Below are 19,488 nucleotides of genomic sequence, written 5' to 3' on the forward strand. Positions count from 1 at the left end.
TTATATACCTTTATTATATACCTTTATTATATACCTTTATTATATACAAACAAGAGTTTACTCATGTGTTAGTCCTATGGGAGACAGGAGTGGCCAAGGGACAGGAGGAACTTAAGACTTTATCTTAAGGTAGCCTCTTTTCTTTCAGCTTCATCTTGTTCCTCCATGTAGGAAAGAATTGCCACTGAATTAAAAAAAACTCCTCAAAAAATGGACCAACCAACCACCCACCCCTCCCCAAAAAAAAACGATGAACCAGAAAGAAAATCAACCAAAAAGCAAAACCCAAAAAAATCTCTCAAAACTATGTACTCTTTGCAGTGTGAAATTGAAATTCTCTGCTATGTTTTAGAAAAGCTCTGTGAAACTAATTTGACGTATCTTGTTTAGGAAACCCATATTATGACAGTGTGGGGTCTCTAGGTGTTGGAACTTTGTTAGGAACTGTCTCAGCATTTCTAATCTACACTAACACTGAAGCCCTGCTGGGACGATCCATTGAACCTGAACAGCTGCAGCGACTCACCGAGTTACTGGAAAGTGATCCTGTAGTAAGGTAAGAATCTTTACAGCTCAATCTCTACTAAGAACAACGAAAAGCAAGAAAATAGCATTTGGAAAAAATAGTTCAAGCACTTTAAATGAGAGAAATCTGGTGAGATTATTTTTAGTGTGGATTCTTCTGTACTGAGACTTTAGAATCTTTATTATAGCTAACTTCTATTTCTGTGCTAAAACTTTCAGTAAGTGAATAGTTGTACCTCTTGGATGTTCCACAGCTGAAATAAGATTGCAGATATGTTCTAACAGTTACAGTAATTACAGGAATTGACTAGTTAGAAAACCATCACAAACTTAAAAAGCTTTTTGAATGCATGAAATGCAAGCCCTTAAATTATACTGTTCTGTTGCTTATATAGTTTATTAGCACTTAAATATTTAAATTCTGTTAGTTAATATTCAGTGTCTGGAATTCTGTAGCAATCGACAAGAAGTGCTGCAGTAGTATTATGATGTAATAGATTCTACATTTTAGATGCTTATAAAATTAACTCAGTGCTAATTTTCTTTGCAAGTCTGCAATTTGTAGTAAACTTACAGGTCGTTGTTATTCTGAAATCTTGCTTAAATGCTTTTCAAGGAGCTATTTTACCCTTAACCCTACTAACCTTGATTTAGAAGCAAACCTCTTTTTGTTATCTTTTTCGTCTTTATTCAGGAATGTATTACTGTGTAAATGAGCTGAAATATTTTAGTGCTTTTTTTATTTGTAGTCGTTTCTGACCTGTGGAGGAAAAAACCCTAAGCCCATTACTTAATACCAGAATACTTGAAAGAAACTAAGTGCTCCATCATCTCAGTTGCAAGCAAGAGGTCTGGACAGCACGCCCTTCATTCCAGAAACTAAACAAGATTCCTATTTGGAATAGAATTGTGTTAGAATTTTCACATCAGTAACTAAATTATTCTAAAGTATTTGTGGTCACCCTGAATTAGTCTGAATGGCGAAGCATGTGTCAGCAGTGCTGTGTTAGAGTAGGTGAGTTCACATGATTATTCATGCATGGTTTCTCTAGTTCTTTTTTCCAAAGTGAGCAGATGGTTTTTGCTTGTCTCAAGCTGAAATAATAAAATTTCTCCTAGGCCAAGCACCATTTTGTATTGTATTCCATTTTGTAGATGGCTCTAACTTTTCAACAGAGCAGACCTAGTTCGTCTCCTCCTTGCTTCAGACTTTTTTTTTAAAACAAGTACCTTAATTTTAAAAAAGCATGAATAATAAAAGAAGTGAAGACTTCATGAGAAACTGCATGTTTTTTTCCTGAGGTTAGAAACTGAAACATGTTTATATACTTCTCACACCTTTTGTGTACACTTTTTCTTCAGTTATCTCTTTCTTAGATCTGTTATATTATGAACTTTGATTTTTTTAGAAAAAGGTTCTTCATCCAGGAGGTAGTTGGGTACTGGAACAGGCTCACCAGGGAAGTGGTCCCAGCACCAAGCCTGCCAGCATTCCAGAAACGTTTGGACAACACTGTCAGGCACATGATGTGATTCTTGGGGATGGTCCTGTGCAGGGCCAGGAGTTGGACTCGGTGATCCTTGTGGGTCCCTTCCAACTTGGTATATTCTGTGCTTCTGTAAACCATCTCCCAGAGCTCATATGGAAGCTGCAGAATTGCCCCTTTCTCTGTGCCATTTGTCACATGCATTTCCAATCCCTTAAAAGAAATTGGTTTGTATTATGTTTCATCTATCAGTTTGTTGGACTTCATAATTTCTCCTTTAGACTTGTGGCTCTTTATTTCTCCTTTCTTTTCATTTTTCTTGGTAATATCTAGTTGTATCCCATATTTAACTCATGATCCAGAATGGACTTTCAGAGTTGCTCTCAGCTGGAAAATGATTTGATTTTATTTTTGATATAAAAACATTCCATTCTTAACTCTCATTGACACCTTTGGTGCCTAAATCTTTCTTGTATTCAACTTAACTGAGCTGTGGGAGATTAGCTTTTCAGAACTGTGAAATAAAATATGTGATGTTGTGTAGACTGTCCTGATTCTGTTTTTATGCATTGTAATCATAGATTCCTAGGCATAAGGTATTCCTAGTGATGGTTTAATCTTTAATTTTACTTCATTGTAACAGCTATTGCGTAGGTGTGCTACAGTTGTGGTGGAAAATCTGTCATTCTGTTTTGGAGGAAAAAAAAATTACAACTGATTGCTCAAACCCATAACTGGATGTTCTCTGACAAATTTTTCTTTAATGTAAAACTTGCTTTTTTCCCTAGTTGAAATTGATAGTGTCTACTAACCATCCAGTAGCTTCCATAAGGAAGTTTCTAGCTTAAGTTTTAGCATACACATTTGCATTTTTGAATGATTAGTGATTTTTCTCCTCTTGATTCAGTCTTATCTTTCCTGGACAGATTATGTGCAGTGAGGTAGATTTTTTTCCTTCACATTTGCAGAATGTGCATCATTTCACTGAATTTTGTCAGGTTACTGATTAATGAGAATCTCAAATATCACTTGGTATCTTCTTGCTTGAGGTCTGATAGGCACTTGATATGTCTTCAATGTTTTTGAATCACATGGCTTCAAATTCTCTTCAGTAACCACATCTGTTATCTTAAATACCCTCTTTGTGACCAGGTAGTTTGATGCCAGCCAGATTACTCCAGTAAATACTGTTTTGATTTGGTACCTTCCCACAGAATAGCTGTGTAAATTTGAATGGAGCTGGAAAGTCTTTATTGCTACAAGTAAGCTGATAGTTTTTTTTAATCTGTTTAAATATTTACTAAGATCTATTTCTTGGTGTCTCTATATTTAGTTCATGCTCTATTTCTTTTTTTCATGTGCTTACCTCTCTTCTACCCTGAGTATTACAAGAAGTATTCCATAAAAATTTCCTGTGATTGTTCATCTTAAAGTTTCCGTCTCCTGTTCTTTTTTGGCTGTTCATTCTAGCAGGCTCCTTTCAAGATAACATGCCTTCTGCTTTCTTCCAGCACCTACTGTGAAGTTAGTTCTGATTTATAAACATTCAGATGAAAAGAAACATTTCTAGTTGGGAAGAGCAAATTTGCTTAAGGCAAAGGGCATGCTAAAATGTAAAGATTCTGTGAAATTGCACAACTTAGCAAAATGAACGAGGAGTAAGTTTGGTACTTTGAAGTGAGCTGTGTTGCTGAATCTAAATTTTATGTTAGAATTAAAAATTGTCAAGAATGCATTTTTTTGTTAATAAAACTAAAAGTCTTTGGAATATTTTATACTTGTTTTGCTTTGGGAATGTTAGAGGCAAGAATTTAAAAAATTTGAAACTTTTATGATTTATATCCCTTATTTTAGTCTCCACTTGTTTTTTTTTTTTTCTGACCTGGGTGGAAAAATGTGGAAACTTACTCTATAGTGGCAATTTTAAGTTCTCTTGGCTTTAAAGATAAACTGAGTTTTTGTCAACCTCATTAGAAAAAAATTGAGTATTTTATTTTATATTTATTTCATTGTTGAAATGCATTACATTGTGTCTTGGTCTTGAGTTTGCTTCTTATCCGTGAAAATTAGAGGAGTTTTTGTTTGCTACCTATATTCACACATCACTGAGTTTATCTAACAAACTGGAACAAAACTGTGCTATAGAAAAAAAGAATTTTTCAAAGAACCAAAATATAAACATATTACAGCTTTCATATTCTGGTATTGATTAGAAACCTTTAGATAAATATACAATTTCAGCATTTACACACAGCTGTATTTTGGTAAGTCATGATCAGCTGTTCAGTATGATCAAAAATGAGTTCCAAACAAAATATCCATAGCTTTTTCTTATATCAGATGTATCTGAAAACTCTTCAGAAGTTGATGCCTTTACCAAGTGTAGGAAAGCATACTTCTATAATTTCAATGTTTCCTTTCAGTAAATAACAATACATTATTGTTTTTTACCTCAGAATTGAGGGTACTTAAAGATGGTTCCACAGTGTCATGTATACACATAAAAACTAATGTGCAGTAGCAAGTAAGGTGAACTTAAACTTTTAACATGGAATAGGGAAGTTCTCACATTTTTAATTTTTGTTTGTTTTAAATATACTGTTAATCTAGTTCTAAATCTGTCATGATTCTTGTAGTCTGTCTTTTATTGCAGTGAGCCATTTATAGATGTGTTGGTGTTGCAGAAACCTGTGGAAATGATATAACCAGTTAAACATAAATCGCTATTTAATGGTGGTAAAATGAGGATATTTTTTTAAAGACAGTGGCCTTTTAAAAGGATCACTTTTCTATGACAATATTGTTAACATCAGAAGTCAAACTACCTAGTGGTTTAATTTATGTTATTTTACATTTTCTTTAAAAATTTATACATTTCAGAGCAATTCATGATGTTAAAGCCACAGACATGGGAATGAGCAAAGTGAGATTCAAGGCAGAAGTAGACTTTGATGGACGTGTTGTTACTCGGTCTTACCTGGAAAAACAGGACATTGAACAGCTGCTACAAGTATGTTTAAAAAATGGTTTTGTAACCCTAGTATTTGATACGTTCCAATTTCAAGTATGTCTAAACCCAAGATTTGCAAGTAGGTGAGAGATATTTCACTTCTTCATTTTGAAGGGTTGCAGATATTCTTACTTTGTGTTAGTGTTTTAAATGTCTGTATATGAAATTGTATAATGTGCTGCTGAAACAGAGCCACTTTTGGGCTGAGCAGGGCCTGGGTAGGAGGGCAGATTTTTTTAATTTATTTTTTGTTAGGAAATACAGACTTGTAAAAAAAATTTTTGAGAATATAATTATTCCAATAATTTTTTTATTGAATTACAAGTTCTACAGTTAAACCTAGAAACCTGTCACTTGCAAATAAACACTTTTGTTGGCAGAACCATTTACAATGGCTGTTGATGATGCAGTGTTAGGCTTTACAGGTCTGGCCATTCAGACTTGGCTTGAATATGGATTACTTGCATCACATGATTTAGCATTTTGACAATGTTTAACAATTAAACATCTTTAAGTGTCAGTGTGATTTTAATGTAGTTCAGAGTAGCTTTTCTTATTCCCTCTTTTCAATATAGAAGTGCAAAACTGCTCTCAACTGGATTCTGTATGGCAAGCTATGAAGTATGAAGCAAATAATAATTTATCTAAATTAAAAGGAGTTTTAAGTGAGCAAAATGTTTTGCTTGCTTACCACTTTTCACTGATACCTTCCGTATATACACTTGCTTGTGAACCTACAAGATTTATTTCTTTGCTGCCCTTTCAAAATGAAATGTGGATGTCAGATGTCTGCATTTTATGTCTGTCTGTTAAACACAACTTAGAAGTTATTTGAGTTTACCTTTAAATTTTACATTGCAATTTTTAAACCATTAGTCAATATACCAGTTTTTAAAAAATGTTAATGTCAAAATAAGAAAGTATGTATGTATATATAGTGCAATAACTGATCTGTTTGTATATTGGATTTCAATTTAATACATTTTTGAGAGGAAGATCTTTGTACCACTGAGGCACTGCAGGTTTGCTTGGTTGCCGGTTTGCTTGCCAGTTGCTTTGCTGTTGCCATTGTTTAGTAAGCTAGTCTTCTTTTCAAAGGCTTTGTTAGCTTTTGTTCTTTACCTGCTATTCCTTTTGGTGATTGCATACAACCTTCATTAGTTCTGCCAATACTTCTAGTTTGTTGCGAAAGATGTTGTTGATTGTTTCTAGTTTGGCAACTGTTTCTTACACAGGTCATTGTTATTTCATGTAGTAACCTTGTGTCAGCTATAAAACCATTACTGAAGGATAGCCACTTTCAGTAGGACTCAGCCATCCAAAGTCAAAGGCAGACATCGTGCTTGCCTTTTGATCTGTACATTTTCAAATAACTAGCTCGTTCAACTAGTATTGCTGTCGACATTACTCTTTCTACAGTTGTGAAATATTTGTTGAAATGCTGTATTTCAGATTATCCTGTTTCTTTTTCTTGTTAGACTTGATGTGATCCTAGTCATGGGTTGTTGTGGTTGAGATCTTTTAAACTTGCTTGATTACATTATTCATCTTTGCTTTTAGAGCAGTGGGGAGGGGAAAAAAATTGGTGTTGTTGTAATTGTATACACAAGAAGAATTAACTATTTAGTAGCTACTGTATCTGTTTGCAATAACATATTTATCCTGAACATACTGCAGCTGTAGTGCCTGAACTATGGCTGAGATGTTACAGGGTAGATGGCTTCTGGCCAGTTGAGTGTGAGATTTCTAAAGAAAGCTCATAGTTTTAAATTGAAAGATAATAGATTTAAATTAGATATAAGAAAAAATTTCTTTACTGTGAGGGTGTGAGACAGTGGATCAGCCTGCCCAGAGGAGCTGCGAATGCCTCATCTCTCTAAGTGTTTAAGGTCAGATTGAATGGGGCCCTGAGCAACTGGTGTAGTGGAAGGTGTTCCTACCTGTGGCAGCAGGGGTGCAACTGGGTGATCTTTGAGGTTCTTCCAACCCAAACTATTGTACGATTCTAAGGCAATATGTAACACCTGCTTTGATGTTGCTGATGTCTATGGTTTTTTGGAGGGTGGGGTATAACTGTCTCCCTTCATTCCTTCAGTTGCATATGCTGTGGGTCTCCTAGTCTTAGTTCCTGTCAACTATCTTCAAGTTTTTGATACTATGGAGGAGCTGTATTTGCAGCAGCATTTGTAGTAATCCTTTTAGATTTTCAGATGAGTTGATTATGTGATGCCCAGAACAGACAGCGTAATGGAATAGCAAGAATGTATGAAAATGGGGAAAGAATACACAGGGGTACCACACTCTGCCTTGCTGTGAGCAATGAATACCACAGAAACTTCTAGAAAATGAATTAAATTCTCTAAACTTACTTGGAAAGCTAAGGAGGAAATCAATTTAAGATAGAAGAAGGTTTTATGTCAAATGCAGGTGTAATGATAGAGCCAGCTGTTTCCATTGAATAGATGTTCTGTTCTTTGAGACATAAGAACAGATGATGTTTTGGAAGGAAATGGCAAAAGCTGAAGTGTTTTGTTTAGGTGTTTGTTTTTTTTCCCCTCTTGAAATATGTCAAGACCCTCTGGAGTGTTATTCCTTTATTTTCTTTCCGTCATCTCAATCTCTTAAATTTAATTTCTTCCTAGGAAATTCAGCAAGTGAAAACCCTTGAAGAATTAGAAGCCTTCATGCTTAAGCATGGTGACAATATCATTGACACACTGGGAGCTGAAGTAGACAGACTTGAAAAGGACCTGAAGGTAAATTTTAACTGGGTAATAGAGTGTGCTTATTCTGTGATATATTTTAAACAGTATCACTGCATGTACTTTTTGGAATTTCATTTGTAAATATGGGAGAGGGAAGGGGTTGGTATTCCTATAGTATTATTAACTAAGTTCTGACCACCAACAAACCCTTACTTTGCCACTGATCCATTTGTTGTGTATTTTGTTCCATTTTATACCAACATAGAACAATATTTTCATTAAATAGACATGATTTTGTCTATATAATTGTATTCTCATAAAGTCAGATTATTTATAGGCCGTTGCATTGTTTTGGCTGCATAAAAACAAATTTCAATTTTTTTTTAATATGGTGCTTAGCATTGTTATCAAATATATCTGTGTGATGTTGAAGCAGTGCAGTGTTTACCTCTTTTACAAGCCTCTCAAATTCCTTATAATTTTTTTTTCATCCTGTAATTTAAATATCCTTTGGCTGATGCAACAAAGGATTGTTTCCATTTTAATTGTACAGATATATTGTGGCTGTCAATCTTTCTGGCATGAATTCAGAACTACAAATATACTGACTGCCAGACAAATAGTCCTGCCATGACTGCCTTTTCTGACCATGAGACACTACTCGAGGGCATGTCTGTCATTGCTTATTACATTTGAAAAATATTCTAGTTTTAGTTTCTGTCTCTGCAGTTGTGCAGTTTAAAAATCAAAATATTTTCAATATGTTTTTTTAAAATTTTATTTCAGCAACGAAATCCTGATGTTCGTCATGTGGATTTGGAGATACTATAGAGTTGAACAGAAGAAATCTTCAGGTTACTGCTCCTTTGGAAAGAAGTCATGTAAAGGGCTGAAAAGCTTCTGAAATTGCAGTGACCTCAGCACCATACCTCGCTTACTTATGCTGTAGGCTTCCTGGACTGTAAGCACTGCTTCTGTTTCTAGAAGAGTGCTAGACTTGCAGACAAAAATTTCCATGGCAAAATCAGTTTTCAAAAGCTACTTGAGTTAAATTCCACAGGAGAGTCTGTCCGAATATATTTACTGTGATTCAGAACTTAAGACTTGTGATTTAGTTAGGCAAATACAGCTGCCTGAAACTATATTACACACTCAGTTTTCCATTTGTGTCCCTTTGCAGTCAGTTTGCACTTCTTTAGTTTCTTTCAAGATATCATTAAAGGTTCTTGGGAGATATTAAGATTAGCTAGGAAGAGTTTGTTCCAGTGGAACCTGCCAACCTTAAACTATTTCAATTGTGCAATTGTTTCATAGTTTTTCTTTTCTATGAGATAAATTCTTCCAAATGGGCGCTGGCCTTCTCTCAAGTACCGTGACCTGGAAACCTGCTTTTTGCCACCATTACGATTACCAAGATTACCAACTGCACTTCAGAAAAATAAGATTTTTCACCTCAGAGGAGCCAGCTGTATGGGTTTAACCAGAGTATATTAAGCTACTGTGAAAAATTACTGTGTACGAATTTTGGTGCACTTCCTCTTTTTAGTTTTGTTCTTTTTTTCCCTGCTCTGACTCTTGTTTTCTTATTTGTAATTATCTTCAGATGTAATCTGGGGGATATTTATGGTAGCGCTTATTAAAAGTTACCTAGCATTTTTGGCTTTTTATATTTTAATAGGCTCTATTACCAGATATGGTCTTTTCTCGAAGGTGCGAGAGATGTAGTTGGAATACACAATAGTAAAAAATGAACTATTTATAATTAAACAAATGAATACATTGTATTCTTAATTTATTTATCTCTAGATATTATTTGTTATCTGAATTCAAAACCATTTTGTTTTTTAAAAGTTGACCGTACTTGTTTTGGAAAGTAAAGTAATTCTATCAGTGGTCCTCAACAATCCTGAGATAAGGTCTTAGTTTATGACTTTGAAATATAGATTTTAACACTGTATGTAATTGGCCTCAAGGCTTTCTGCAGTAGGTACCCAAGTTGTACCAGATTCTTTGAGACCCAGTCTTTATTAATAAGACCATGAGTATTGAGCACAAAGTTGAAATATAAGTGGAATAACTGTATATAAGTAACACTGAGAAAATTTGTTTATGCACTTTAACATAAAATTTGCTCATGGGTGAAAGGTAGTAATAAGACCATCCTAGTAACTCAGTTACTGAATAATGACTGACTTGCTGAAAGAAGAAATGTTGATATGAAACACAAGTCTTCAAAAATCAATTTAAAATTAAATTGTAAGCATTGCAACAAATAATTTCGGAGACCAATATGTCCAGATTTGACTAAAAGCTTTTTAGAATTTTTTTTTCATGCTAAGTATCACTTACCAGTGAATTAAGAGAATTTAAAATAGCATGCCTTTTTGGCAACTGCAAAGCATTTTGCATGCTGGTCATTTTAAGTAGAAAAACATTCCAGAGTTAAGTTACTCTTCAGTACCTTTGTCCATAATCCCTATTCACTGGTGGCTTCTTTATAGTATAATACCTTACTATGGCTAATTCAAAAAAAAGCTTGCTTTATCTGGTTTTCTCCTATTGTAGAACTAGTTAGTATATTTAAGCTTGGTGATTTGAAATGCAGTTTAAAGGTAATTTGGAAGTCTCCCGTATCAAATATTAAGGCATATTTTAGCACCTTATAAATAATTTACCTTTTTTCTCACCCTGCCATGTAAAATTCATCTCATCTCAGTATGCACTCTGCTGGTATTAGTCTTATTCATGAAGAGCACTGGAATCTGGTAACGCATACCCTGTTTTCTTTTCCCTAGAATATTTATATAGATTTTGAATTTGAATAAACATGTTAGTAAGCCAGTCATTCCAGAAATCTTAAAAACCTGCAGAGAAGTAAAACTGGGAAAATATTCTTCCTGTGGAGGTTAGTGAAGACAACCAGTGTGATCGAAGTGGTTTGTGTGCTGGAGTTACTGATGAATGAGTAGTGCCAGTAAGCACTTTGCAGGGGAGAAGTTTCCCTGCGAGGTTAGTAAATGTTATCTCAATAGCAAAGGGTTCCCATATTGTTTTCAAGAAAAGGCATGAGTTTATATTCTTACAGGACATCTGCTCCAAGAGCCTATACAAATGTTTTTTTTTTATTTATTGGAGATGTAATTCATCTGAATTCTGATCCTAATTTCCTTATTTGGATCAGAAGAATACTCATCCACACGCCTTTTGTTTGTATTCCAAGATAGAATTCACTTCCTTGTTTCCCAGTTACATTATTAATTATAGCAACACAGTATGTTAAATTTAAGAAGCCAGAACTTGAATGTTTTTAGGTATATTGCAGTCAAGCAGTTTGAGGACCCAGTTCCATTTTTAAAGTGCCCTGGATGGTGGTGTAGCACAAAAGGGCATGCAGGCTGGTTTCGGCAGTACCCTGTAAGTTTACATGTCATGTAGGATGAAAAATACTGATTCATGGAGCTTGTCGGGTTGGAAAGGAAAAGTAATTCCAAGCTGTTGCATTTTAATTTTTATGTTACAATTTGCAGATTGCTTTTAACACATTTGATATTTTTACTGCTTTTTTCGTTAACTGTGTTTATAGTAAAAAACTTGAGGTGATGTGGGTCCAGGACTTAGTTTACTTTTGTTTTAATGGGTTTTTTTGGGAAAATTATTAGCAAATACATTTACATTATAGAATCCTCAGAATTAAAGAAAACTTACAAAGTGTGGAGGAGTGATTTTTTTCTTTATCACAAATGCAATTGCATGATGATTCTTTTTGGTTGATTTTAAAGAAAAGGAGTAGGGATTTACCTACCAATGAAGTTATATTCTAGGATTTTTTCAATTAAGGTGTGGTGTTTTAAAATAATTTATTTTTGTGGACTGGCCTTGCGGGTTCTGTTTTTTCAAATTGTGTTCAAAAGAATACTGCCCTCTCTGCTTTGTGGAAGATTGCTTACATGCTGTGCAGTGTCTCATAATTCTCTAAAACTTGCAATGTTTGAAAAAAATTGTCTTTGTGTTCCAATACACTGAATGATCTTAATGTATTTTAAGTCCAGATTGGCTAATAATATGTTTTTCTGTAGAATTTTTTTTCTGTAAGAGATAAAATTTTGAAGTGATTATCTTTCTCCCAAGAATGAATTTCAAGTCTAAATTTCTCCTTTATACACTGGAATTCAGTATTTGAGGTGGTCTCCCTCTCCCCCTCCACTTTCTAAAGCATTTGTTAAGGATATGGTAGCAGTAAATATTCCAGTGGAGTACTGTATTTCAGGGACTGTTTGCTGTTTTGTGTTCTGGTCTAGAATCTAGTGGGGGTTTAGGGAACAGGAGAACATATTTTATAAGGACAAATTTGCATCCTTCACCTTCTGTGACTCAGTTTTGGACTGAAGGTTTTTTTCCTTCCCTGAATTCCCACACAGCTTGTATTGCTTTTTTTAAATGACTCTTACTTTGAGAGGAGCAAGCCATTATGAACATCTTATGTTTTTAACAGCAGGGCTAAATTCTACTCTTAGTGTCTGGATTTTGTAGTGTACTTCTTGTTCATTCATAGTTGACAATAATGATTGCTGTTTTAAAAGCTACAAACCATGTTAGCCAAAACTGAGTTTTCTGATTCATGGTAGGTGCAGATTTTTTAGTTATGTCTGCAGACTCAGTTTTTATTGAGAGATTTTTACTGCCCCCTCTTTGATAAGGGAGAGTACAGGGAAGGTTTTTAGGCATGTTTTGTCTAGACTGTACACTAATTGCAGTTCTATGTTCTCTCTTTTATCATTTCAGCTGATTTTTCTGTAACAAAGAAAAAAATATACATTATAGAAGTACCTCTAATAATGATGAGTGCATCAAATACAGGCATCATGCAAGAGTTTTTAGGTCTTTATTGAAAATGTGGTAATTTTTGAAAAATCTCAATGAAGTAATCCTTTTTCTAAGTTGATTTAGATGTTTTCCTTGTAGAAGAAACCACAGAAGCATATTGTTTAAGATTTGAAAGTAAAGTGTTTCCTCTTACAGTCATATGTTCTTAAGGCATTTTGTCTTGGTAGAACAGTTGATGAGTATTGACTCTTGTACAAAACTTTCACTTCTGCACATTCCTTAAGGCTTACAGAAGTGAATAAAAAATGACAATGTTAATTTTTCTTCTAGCTTAAGTATTGTGCTGCCTCTGTTCTTATTGCTAGTGAAATAGAGGGTGCCACTAACATCTTCCTTGCAGTTTACCTGTGTAATGTAAATGAGAAGTTGAGATGTACCAAAAAGATTTTTTTTTTATAGAGGGATTGTGCAGCTTAAGTAATTTTTCCTTTCTTGTTAGTGACATACAAATAAGTAAGATCAAAAGTAGGCTAATCTTTATTACATAAAAAAAGAGAAAGAATCCAAGCTTTAAAGCACAATAGTCAGATTTTTGAAATGCATGTCCTTTGAGGAAAATAAAATGTGCCAGGAGCTCTAAGTGATTATATGGACTATAGAAACTGCAGTCAGTCAGACTTTACTGAAGCAAAAGAAAATAAACTAAAAGTATGTGGTAAAAAGAAAAGAATATAAGGAAGGAAAAAGACCTAAGATGTTGAGCACTTGGGAAAAGGAAAGGATGAACACAATCTAAAAAACTTGTCCGGAAATGAGAAATTATGATTGGAGAAGAAAGGAACAGTAAGAAATTAATATTTTATTAGAATGCATAAAATTAGGCAGTGTGACATTCTCTTTCTTTTAGCAATATTCCAGTGGTTGGACAATTGCTTCTTCTCACCCCCAGCAAAAACTCATCTTTTTTTTCCTGTACTGAAAATCACTGCCTCTGTTTAACTGTGTCCTAATATGGTGTTCAGCCTTGCAGGTACAAATCTATTTGTCCTCTGAAAACTTAGTTTTACTGCTAAGGGTGATGATGTAATCTCAGTCTGGAGCTTTGCTGGTGAGGTATGTGTTTGGTGAGTGGAGGGTGAGTAATGTTAATTGTGGAAATGGGAGTTGGCGTGAATTAAAGAGAAAATGAATCAATTCTTTTAGACGGAAAATGATTGAACCATACTGAACATGTTATGGAAAAAATGATGTTCTGTTCTAATGTCTACAGAATTCTTGTAGTGGACTGTAATCATTGGTGAATACGTTAGTCCGTATTTTTCAAGTTGCTTAAATATCTGTGGATAAGCAAGATTTCTAATTAAATAACATTATGAAAAGAAGCTAAAAAATTTAAAATATAATGTGAAAATTATGTATGTTTTTTAAATACCACAGACAAATACTATAGCAGATTATTATAGATAGGTGGAAAATATTGTATATTACATGAAGTACTTGTGGACATTTTTTTTTCTGTGTAAGTTAAAACCACCAGTTAAAATGAAGAGTCTTGGTTACTTTTTAAAAGTATTATGCTGACAGTAAGCCCAGTCAAATTTTGTATAGCCAACATTCAAAGTGTGTTTATGGGAAGAAAGTGTCTGTTAAAATAGTGGAATTCAGGTCCACACTCTAGCATAAGTTTGATTTTTGTAATCTAAATTTAGACTGTATTTAAAACTTTTGAGGTTGTGATCAGCTGCTTCAAATCTGAAGTCAGAAGAAAAGCACTGCAATGATGTATATATGATGCAATACAAAGAGGATTTTGTAAGTTTCTCTTCAAATTAAATATGCTGAAGGACTAAGTTAGAAGCATTTGAAAAATGCCTAAAGCATTTGGAAAGCATTTTGGCTATTGCCAAAACTATATTAAATTTGAAACTGAACAGTGAGGATTGTCACTGGTGGTAGAACTTTCAAAAGGCAATGTCAAAGTTGAAATCTATTTTTCCATGCAGCCTTTTAATCAAATTCACCACTCTCCCTCATGTCCCCCTCCCACCCCCCAGTTGCCCTTCTTGCTTTTTGGTGTATTGGCTTTTTCATTCTGTGTCTTGGTTACTCCATATTAGTATGGGGAAGTCATTTTGATTTGTGAGGTGTAGACATTTAAATACTTATTTGCATATGTTCTTTGTTTTGTAATTACACTTGAATTCAGTACATTCTGTATCATGTCTGGAACTTGTAATTACTCAGTAAAATGTTACATAGCCAGTAAAGGTTGCATTCTGTTAATTTAAGCAATTTTATATATATTATAAAGGTAAGCACTAACAATGGCTTTAGGCAGCTGATGATTTGTTTGTTAAATTTCTGAATTCAAAATGCATATAACTTTTATGGATGCAACACAAAGGTTATATCCATCTATTTGTACTAGTTATTCAGTATGCCTTTGTGATGCTGACAGTGCACACACTGTTAAATAGCGTGCAGTCGGTGAGGGAGCAATATGCCCAGTTAACCAAGCTCTGTTTATTAATAGTCTGTACTTTATGGCTACTCTGCCTTTTATCCTATTCACCCCCATCCTCAAAAGAGTGCAGTTTCTTCCCCAATACAGAGAAAGCTCTTTCTGCCTGGCTCAGAGGCCCCACTGGCACTGTCTCCTGTTTGGACTACCTGTCCTGATCCAGACGTAAGGATGAAATGAAGAAAGTTAGTAATACAGATGGGTTGCATGTCTCTGTATAGTTAAGAGCATGGGGAAAATTCCTTGAAGAGGTTGGTTTTATGTATTAGATTCATATAGTAACTGTAGTTTCACAATCCCAACAAAGCTGTCCAAGCCTCTTAAGAAAAAGCTTGAAATCAGTCAGCTTAGAAGGGATTTAACATATTCTGTGATTCGTTAAAGTGCTGCTTTTTATCACTAATACTGATAAAACCGGTGATTTATCCAGTTATGGAACGAACTACTTCTAATTGGGCTAAAAAAGCTGTATGTGGTTGGAAAGAAGAGTCAAAAATGCCAGAAGCCTGGGTGATGAAGTGGAGAAGCTTGAAAAATTTGGGAGTTTTTGTCTGTATGGTATCAGATACCAGAAGTAAGGTGGTCAAGCAACATATTGCGGGAAAGATTTTGGCTATGTGGCATAATGTCCTGATTGCTAAAGATGTCTCATTTCATAGTTAAGAGACTCCCTTTTTCAAGGAATGTTTGTTGTTTTGTTTTGTTTTGTTTGTTTGTTTTCCTAATGAACCAAGATTTGCCTGAGCAGAGACAGGAGAGACTTCAGGGCCTTGTCTCTTGTCTGTTCGATGTCAAGTCCAAACATTGGACTGTCTTTTGGGCTGTCTAAATAACCAGGCAAGTGGTATCAGCCACTTTGAAAGAGGGAGAGAGCTCTGTCTTTTCACATGATGTAACTTGGAATCCTCAAAATGCTTTATTTACCATTTGTGGTATTTGTTGAAAGACCATTCTTAAATAATCATGTTAAGTTGTGGGTAATGGGTTGAAATGGGCTGGTTGGAGGTGATCTTAACAGTGCTGTTCGAGAATGAATTTTCTCTACCTTTCCTAGTATTTTATGAGGGACTTTATTAAAAAATCATGAAAAGTAAACCTTCCTTTACTGTTTCAGTTAAACTTTTTTTGAAAACCTTAGGAAAAGGGACGTAATTTCTGCCTTCACAGAAGTCGTGACAGCTTGGCTTCTAGTAAATAACCTATATTGATTTACCCAAGCTCTGTTGTGATTTTTTTTTTTTTTTAATTTAGACTCCTTCAGTTCTGTTACTGAATTGAGACATAATAGGATCTTTTCTAGGCTCTGCTTCCTACAAACGAGGTGGCTTAAATGTTATTCAGTGTCTAGTTTAAATAGATACTCAATGTTTTAGAGAAATATTTTTTTTTTTCACCCAAAATACTGATTGAACTGGAGTTTACTGCTGAAATAAATTAGGCCACTCTAGGTAACACAAACCATTAAGTTTAGGGTCAAAATGTTGGTTGTTTTTTTTTCCAAGGCAGTCATAAAGAAAACCCGTCTTGCATTTGATGCACATACAAATACATTCATATACGAACCTGTGTCTTTGCATGTTATAATTGTACGTAGGTATCTTTGGCTGTAATTTGTACCTCACTGATCATACTTCTCATGAAAGAGAACCGAAAATGAAAATTAAATAACTGTTGAAGAAGATCCTAACGAATTTGGACAATTTGGAAACTTTGATGAAAGACATTTCAGTAAGGCTGTGGCTTTAACCCATTCTGCTCCTTCCCCTTTATGCCTTGCAATGATTTCCTTGGTTCTGACCTCTGCTGTAGAACTTTAGTCTCCAGGTAGTTCAAAAAAAGGGGTTTGGGTGGAGAAGACTAATTCCAAAATCTGTGTTCCAGGACCTCCATCTGCTAGGTAGGCAGTTGGACGCTTCTGGATCATCGAGGGAGAAGAACAACGATGCTCTATCTAGCATTTATTGGGTTTACAAATATGCCAAGGTTAACTTTTTTCTTAGTCTCGCCCTGGAATAGTCTTCACGATGCTGTGGGTCGGAAAGGTACCCTGGGTGTTTCCTTCACATTCCTTTTGTCAAGAGGCTGTATTGGAACTGCTTGCTCCTCTGCTTCTCATTTTGGATTATCATTTAGAAAATGAAAAAAAAAAATCTTGCTTCCATCAGTTCAGTAAGTAGTTCAGTTGTTGGCTCTTTCAGGTTCATATCCTTTTGCAAGAAGACTTCACTTTTTCACTCTGTGCAAGTTTCGAGCTGGCTTCCCTCCAAGTCTCTGAAACCATCACACACTCACACTACTAGGCATTTTTGAAAGGTTTAATTAGACTTTTTCAGCTGTACTATTGACCCTGTTCCTAAATGGGAACTAAATTTAATATTAACTTTTCTAATGGGAAACTACTTTGAGTCATTAGCAAACCTGTTTCTTTCCATTTTCCTACAAAGACAGCCTAAGTTGAGGCAATTATATCTGTCAGATGAGTGGCAAAGTTTAAAGCATTTTTAAGGACAAAAGGGTTTTTTAGATTTTTCCCAACATTGTTGTGTAAGTTCATGTCAGAATTTTTTTTCCCTTGACTCAGGTAATTAATCTACTGGTGTGGCTTTTTTTTTCTGCTTTAACACCATTAAATTTGCAGTAGAAACTGCTTTTTTCTTCAGATGTTGAAGAGTCTGTGAGGAGGGTTTTTGTTTTCACGGAGCAAGGTCATATACAGAGATCTGCTCAGTAATCCAAGGGACTGTGCTGCTAGGAAATAACGAAGGCAGAACTTCTGCTTTAAATAGGCCCCACTAAAGGAGTGGTCATCACATCAGTGATATTGGTTTGCACTATCAATAACTTAAGATTCATATGATTGTCACCTGGAGCTTTCTTCCCGCTGAAGCACTTGGGGACCATTTGTAGTTACCCAGATGAACATAAGTAAGAGTCAGGTGTAAGGAAAGATGAGTTCTTTCTTCTCTGTTCTCTTTGAGATACCATCTATGTGCATGTTTACAAATAGAAGCTAAAGTTTGCAAGTCAGCACTCATCATGTATTGTCCATGCTGCATGAGCTAATTGATCACAAAGTTGTGATAAGAGAACATTGTGAAGGCAGTGTCTCAAGAACTCAGATGTTAGAAGACAGCAAAATAAATGCTGCTGTGCAAAGGTATCTCAGTCTCCTTGTGTTTGGGGGTACCTATGTCTGCTCTACCCTGCTGCTGTTGGCCAGCACCCCAGCCTCCTGCGTGAGGATACTGCTCCTTCATCAGTTATTTGGTATTTGTTTTATCCTCATTTGATCTGGCCTTGTTTTATGTACTGTGTGCACCCAAACTACTCTGCATGCTTGTTGCTGTCTTCAAGGGCTTTTCTGTTGTGTTTAGCACTATAGCTCTGGTTCTTCAGTAGCATTGATCTTCACAAAAGCCCTATGAAAGAAGAGGTAGAACTATCTCAGTTCCTGAGCACAGCGGGCTGAGGTTGAAACATGCTGCCTCCTGCTGTGTTCCCTTAGGACTGATGTTTCAGTCTCCTCACTGTGATGGAAGCACTTTGTATTCTGACACTCAGTCCACTGGCTTCAGTCAGTGCCTCAGTAGGGGGAAGGAGGCAGAGAAAGCATCCATTCCTGCCTATCTGAACTCCTCAGGGCAAGACTTTTGCAATGTGAGTAGTCTTATTAAAATAATATTACAAAGACTTTTATAACCTCAGCTTGCATGTGAGCCTGTTCTAAACAAATTAGGTAAAAACTAAATTCCTTCATATGCGTGAGATTCAATGACTGCCTTGGACCTTAAAGGTTCTCTTTGGGAACATCTTAGTGCTTCAGCAAAGACATAACTGCCAGCAGATGGGCTGTGCTTCTGAGGGGACCAGCACTGTGGCAGGGCAGGAGCAGAGTTTAACCATTGCCTTACCAGTATGTTTAACAGGTATTTAGTGGAAGAATGATAAAATGTGACATAACTGAATTGCAGCCCCCATCTGTACTGCCTGTTCCCCTTCAGTTATTTCCCATCCCTGCTTTTCCGCCATCCCAGGTACCTCTTCCTTACCCCTTCTCTCTGCCTGCCCAGCCTCACGTACTGACTTTCATGGTTATCACCTTCTTACAGGCTCTGCTGTTAGACCTAATCTCTCTTTTAAAACTTCACAAACCCAGCTGCTGCCTCTGGTTCCTTACCTATATGCTCTCCTTCCCTGCCAGCTTTCTATGCTACCTGTACTGCCCCTTCACCCTGCTGGTTTCCCCACAACCCATTCCTGTTCAGTCCTGCCTCTGGAACCACTCTCTGATGTTTCCAGCCATTGCCCAAGAGTCTGGGAAGTCACAGCTTTTCAAAGATAAGTTAATTTTTTTCCCCAGAAGGGTTAATACAGGGGTTTTTTTGCCTAAACTTCTCAGAATCACTTGAAATGATT

The 19,488-nt window shown here is 35.5% G+C and overlaps 1 protein-coding gene across 2 annotated transcripts in view; it reads left to right on the top strand.

Moving 5' to 3' along the window:
• The window catches only part of SLC30A9 (solute carrier family 30 member 9), a 36,258-nt gene extending 21,440 nt beyond the window's left edge, over positions 1-14,818 (top strand). For both annotated transcript variants that reach the window (XM_027642882.1, XM_027642883.1), the window contains exons 15-18: positions 391-556; positions 4,893-5,022; positions 7,665-7,778; positions 8,514-14,818. In XM_027642882.1, the coding sequence (XP_027498683.1) occupies positions 391-556; positions 4,893-5,022; positions 7,665-7,778; positions 8,514-8,558 (455 nt within the window). In that variant the 3' untranslated portion in view covers positions 8,559-14,818. The remainder of the gene's footprint in view (positions 1-390; positions 557-4,892; positions 5,023-7,664; positions 7,779-8,513) is intronic.
• Positions 14,819-19,488: the final 4,670 nt, after the last annotated feature.

The sequence above is a fragment of the Corapipo altera genome, unplaced genomic scaffold, assembly GCF_003945725.1.
Source record: "Corapipo altera isolate COAL_440 unplaced genomic scaffold, ASM394572v1 22, whole genome shotgun sequence".
NCBI lineage: Eukaryota > Metazoa > Chordata > Aves > Passeriformes > Pipridae > Corapipo > Corapipo altera.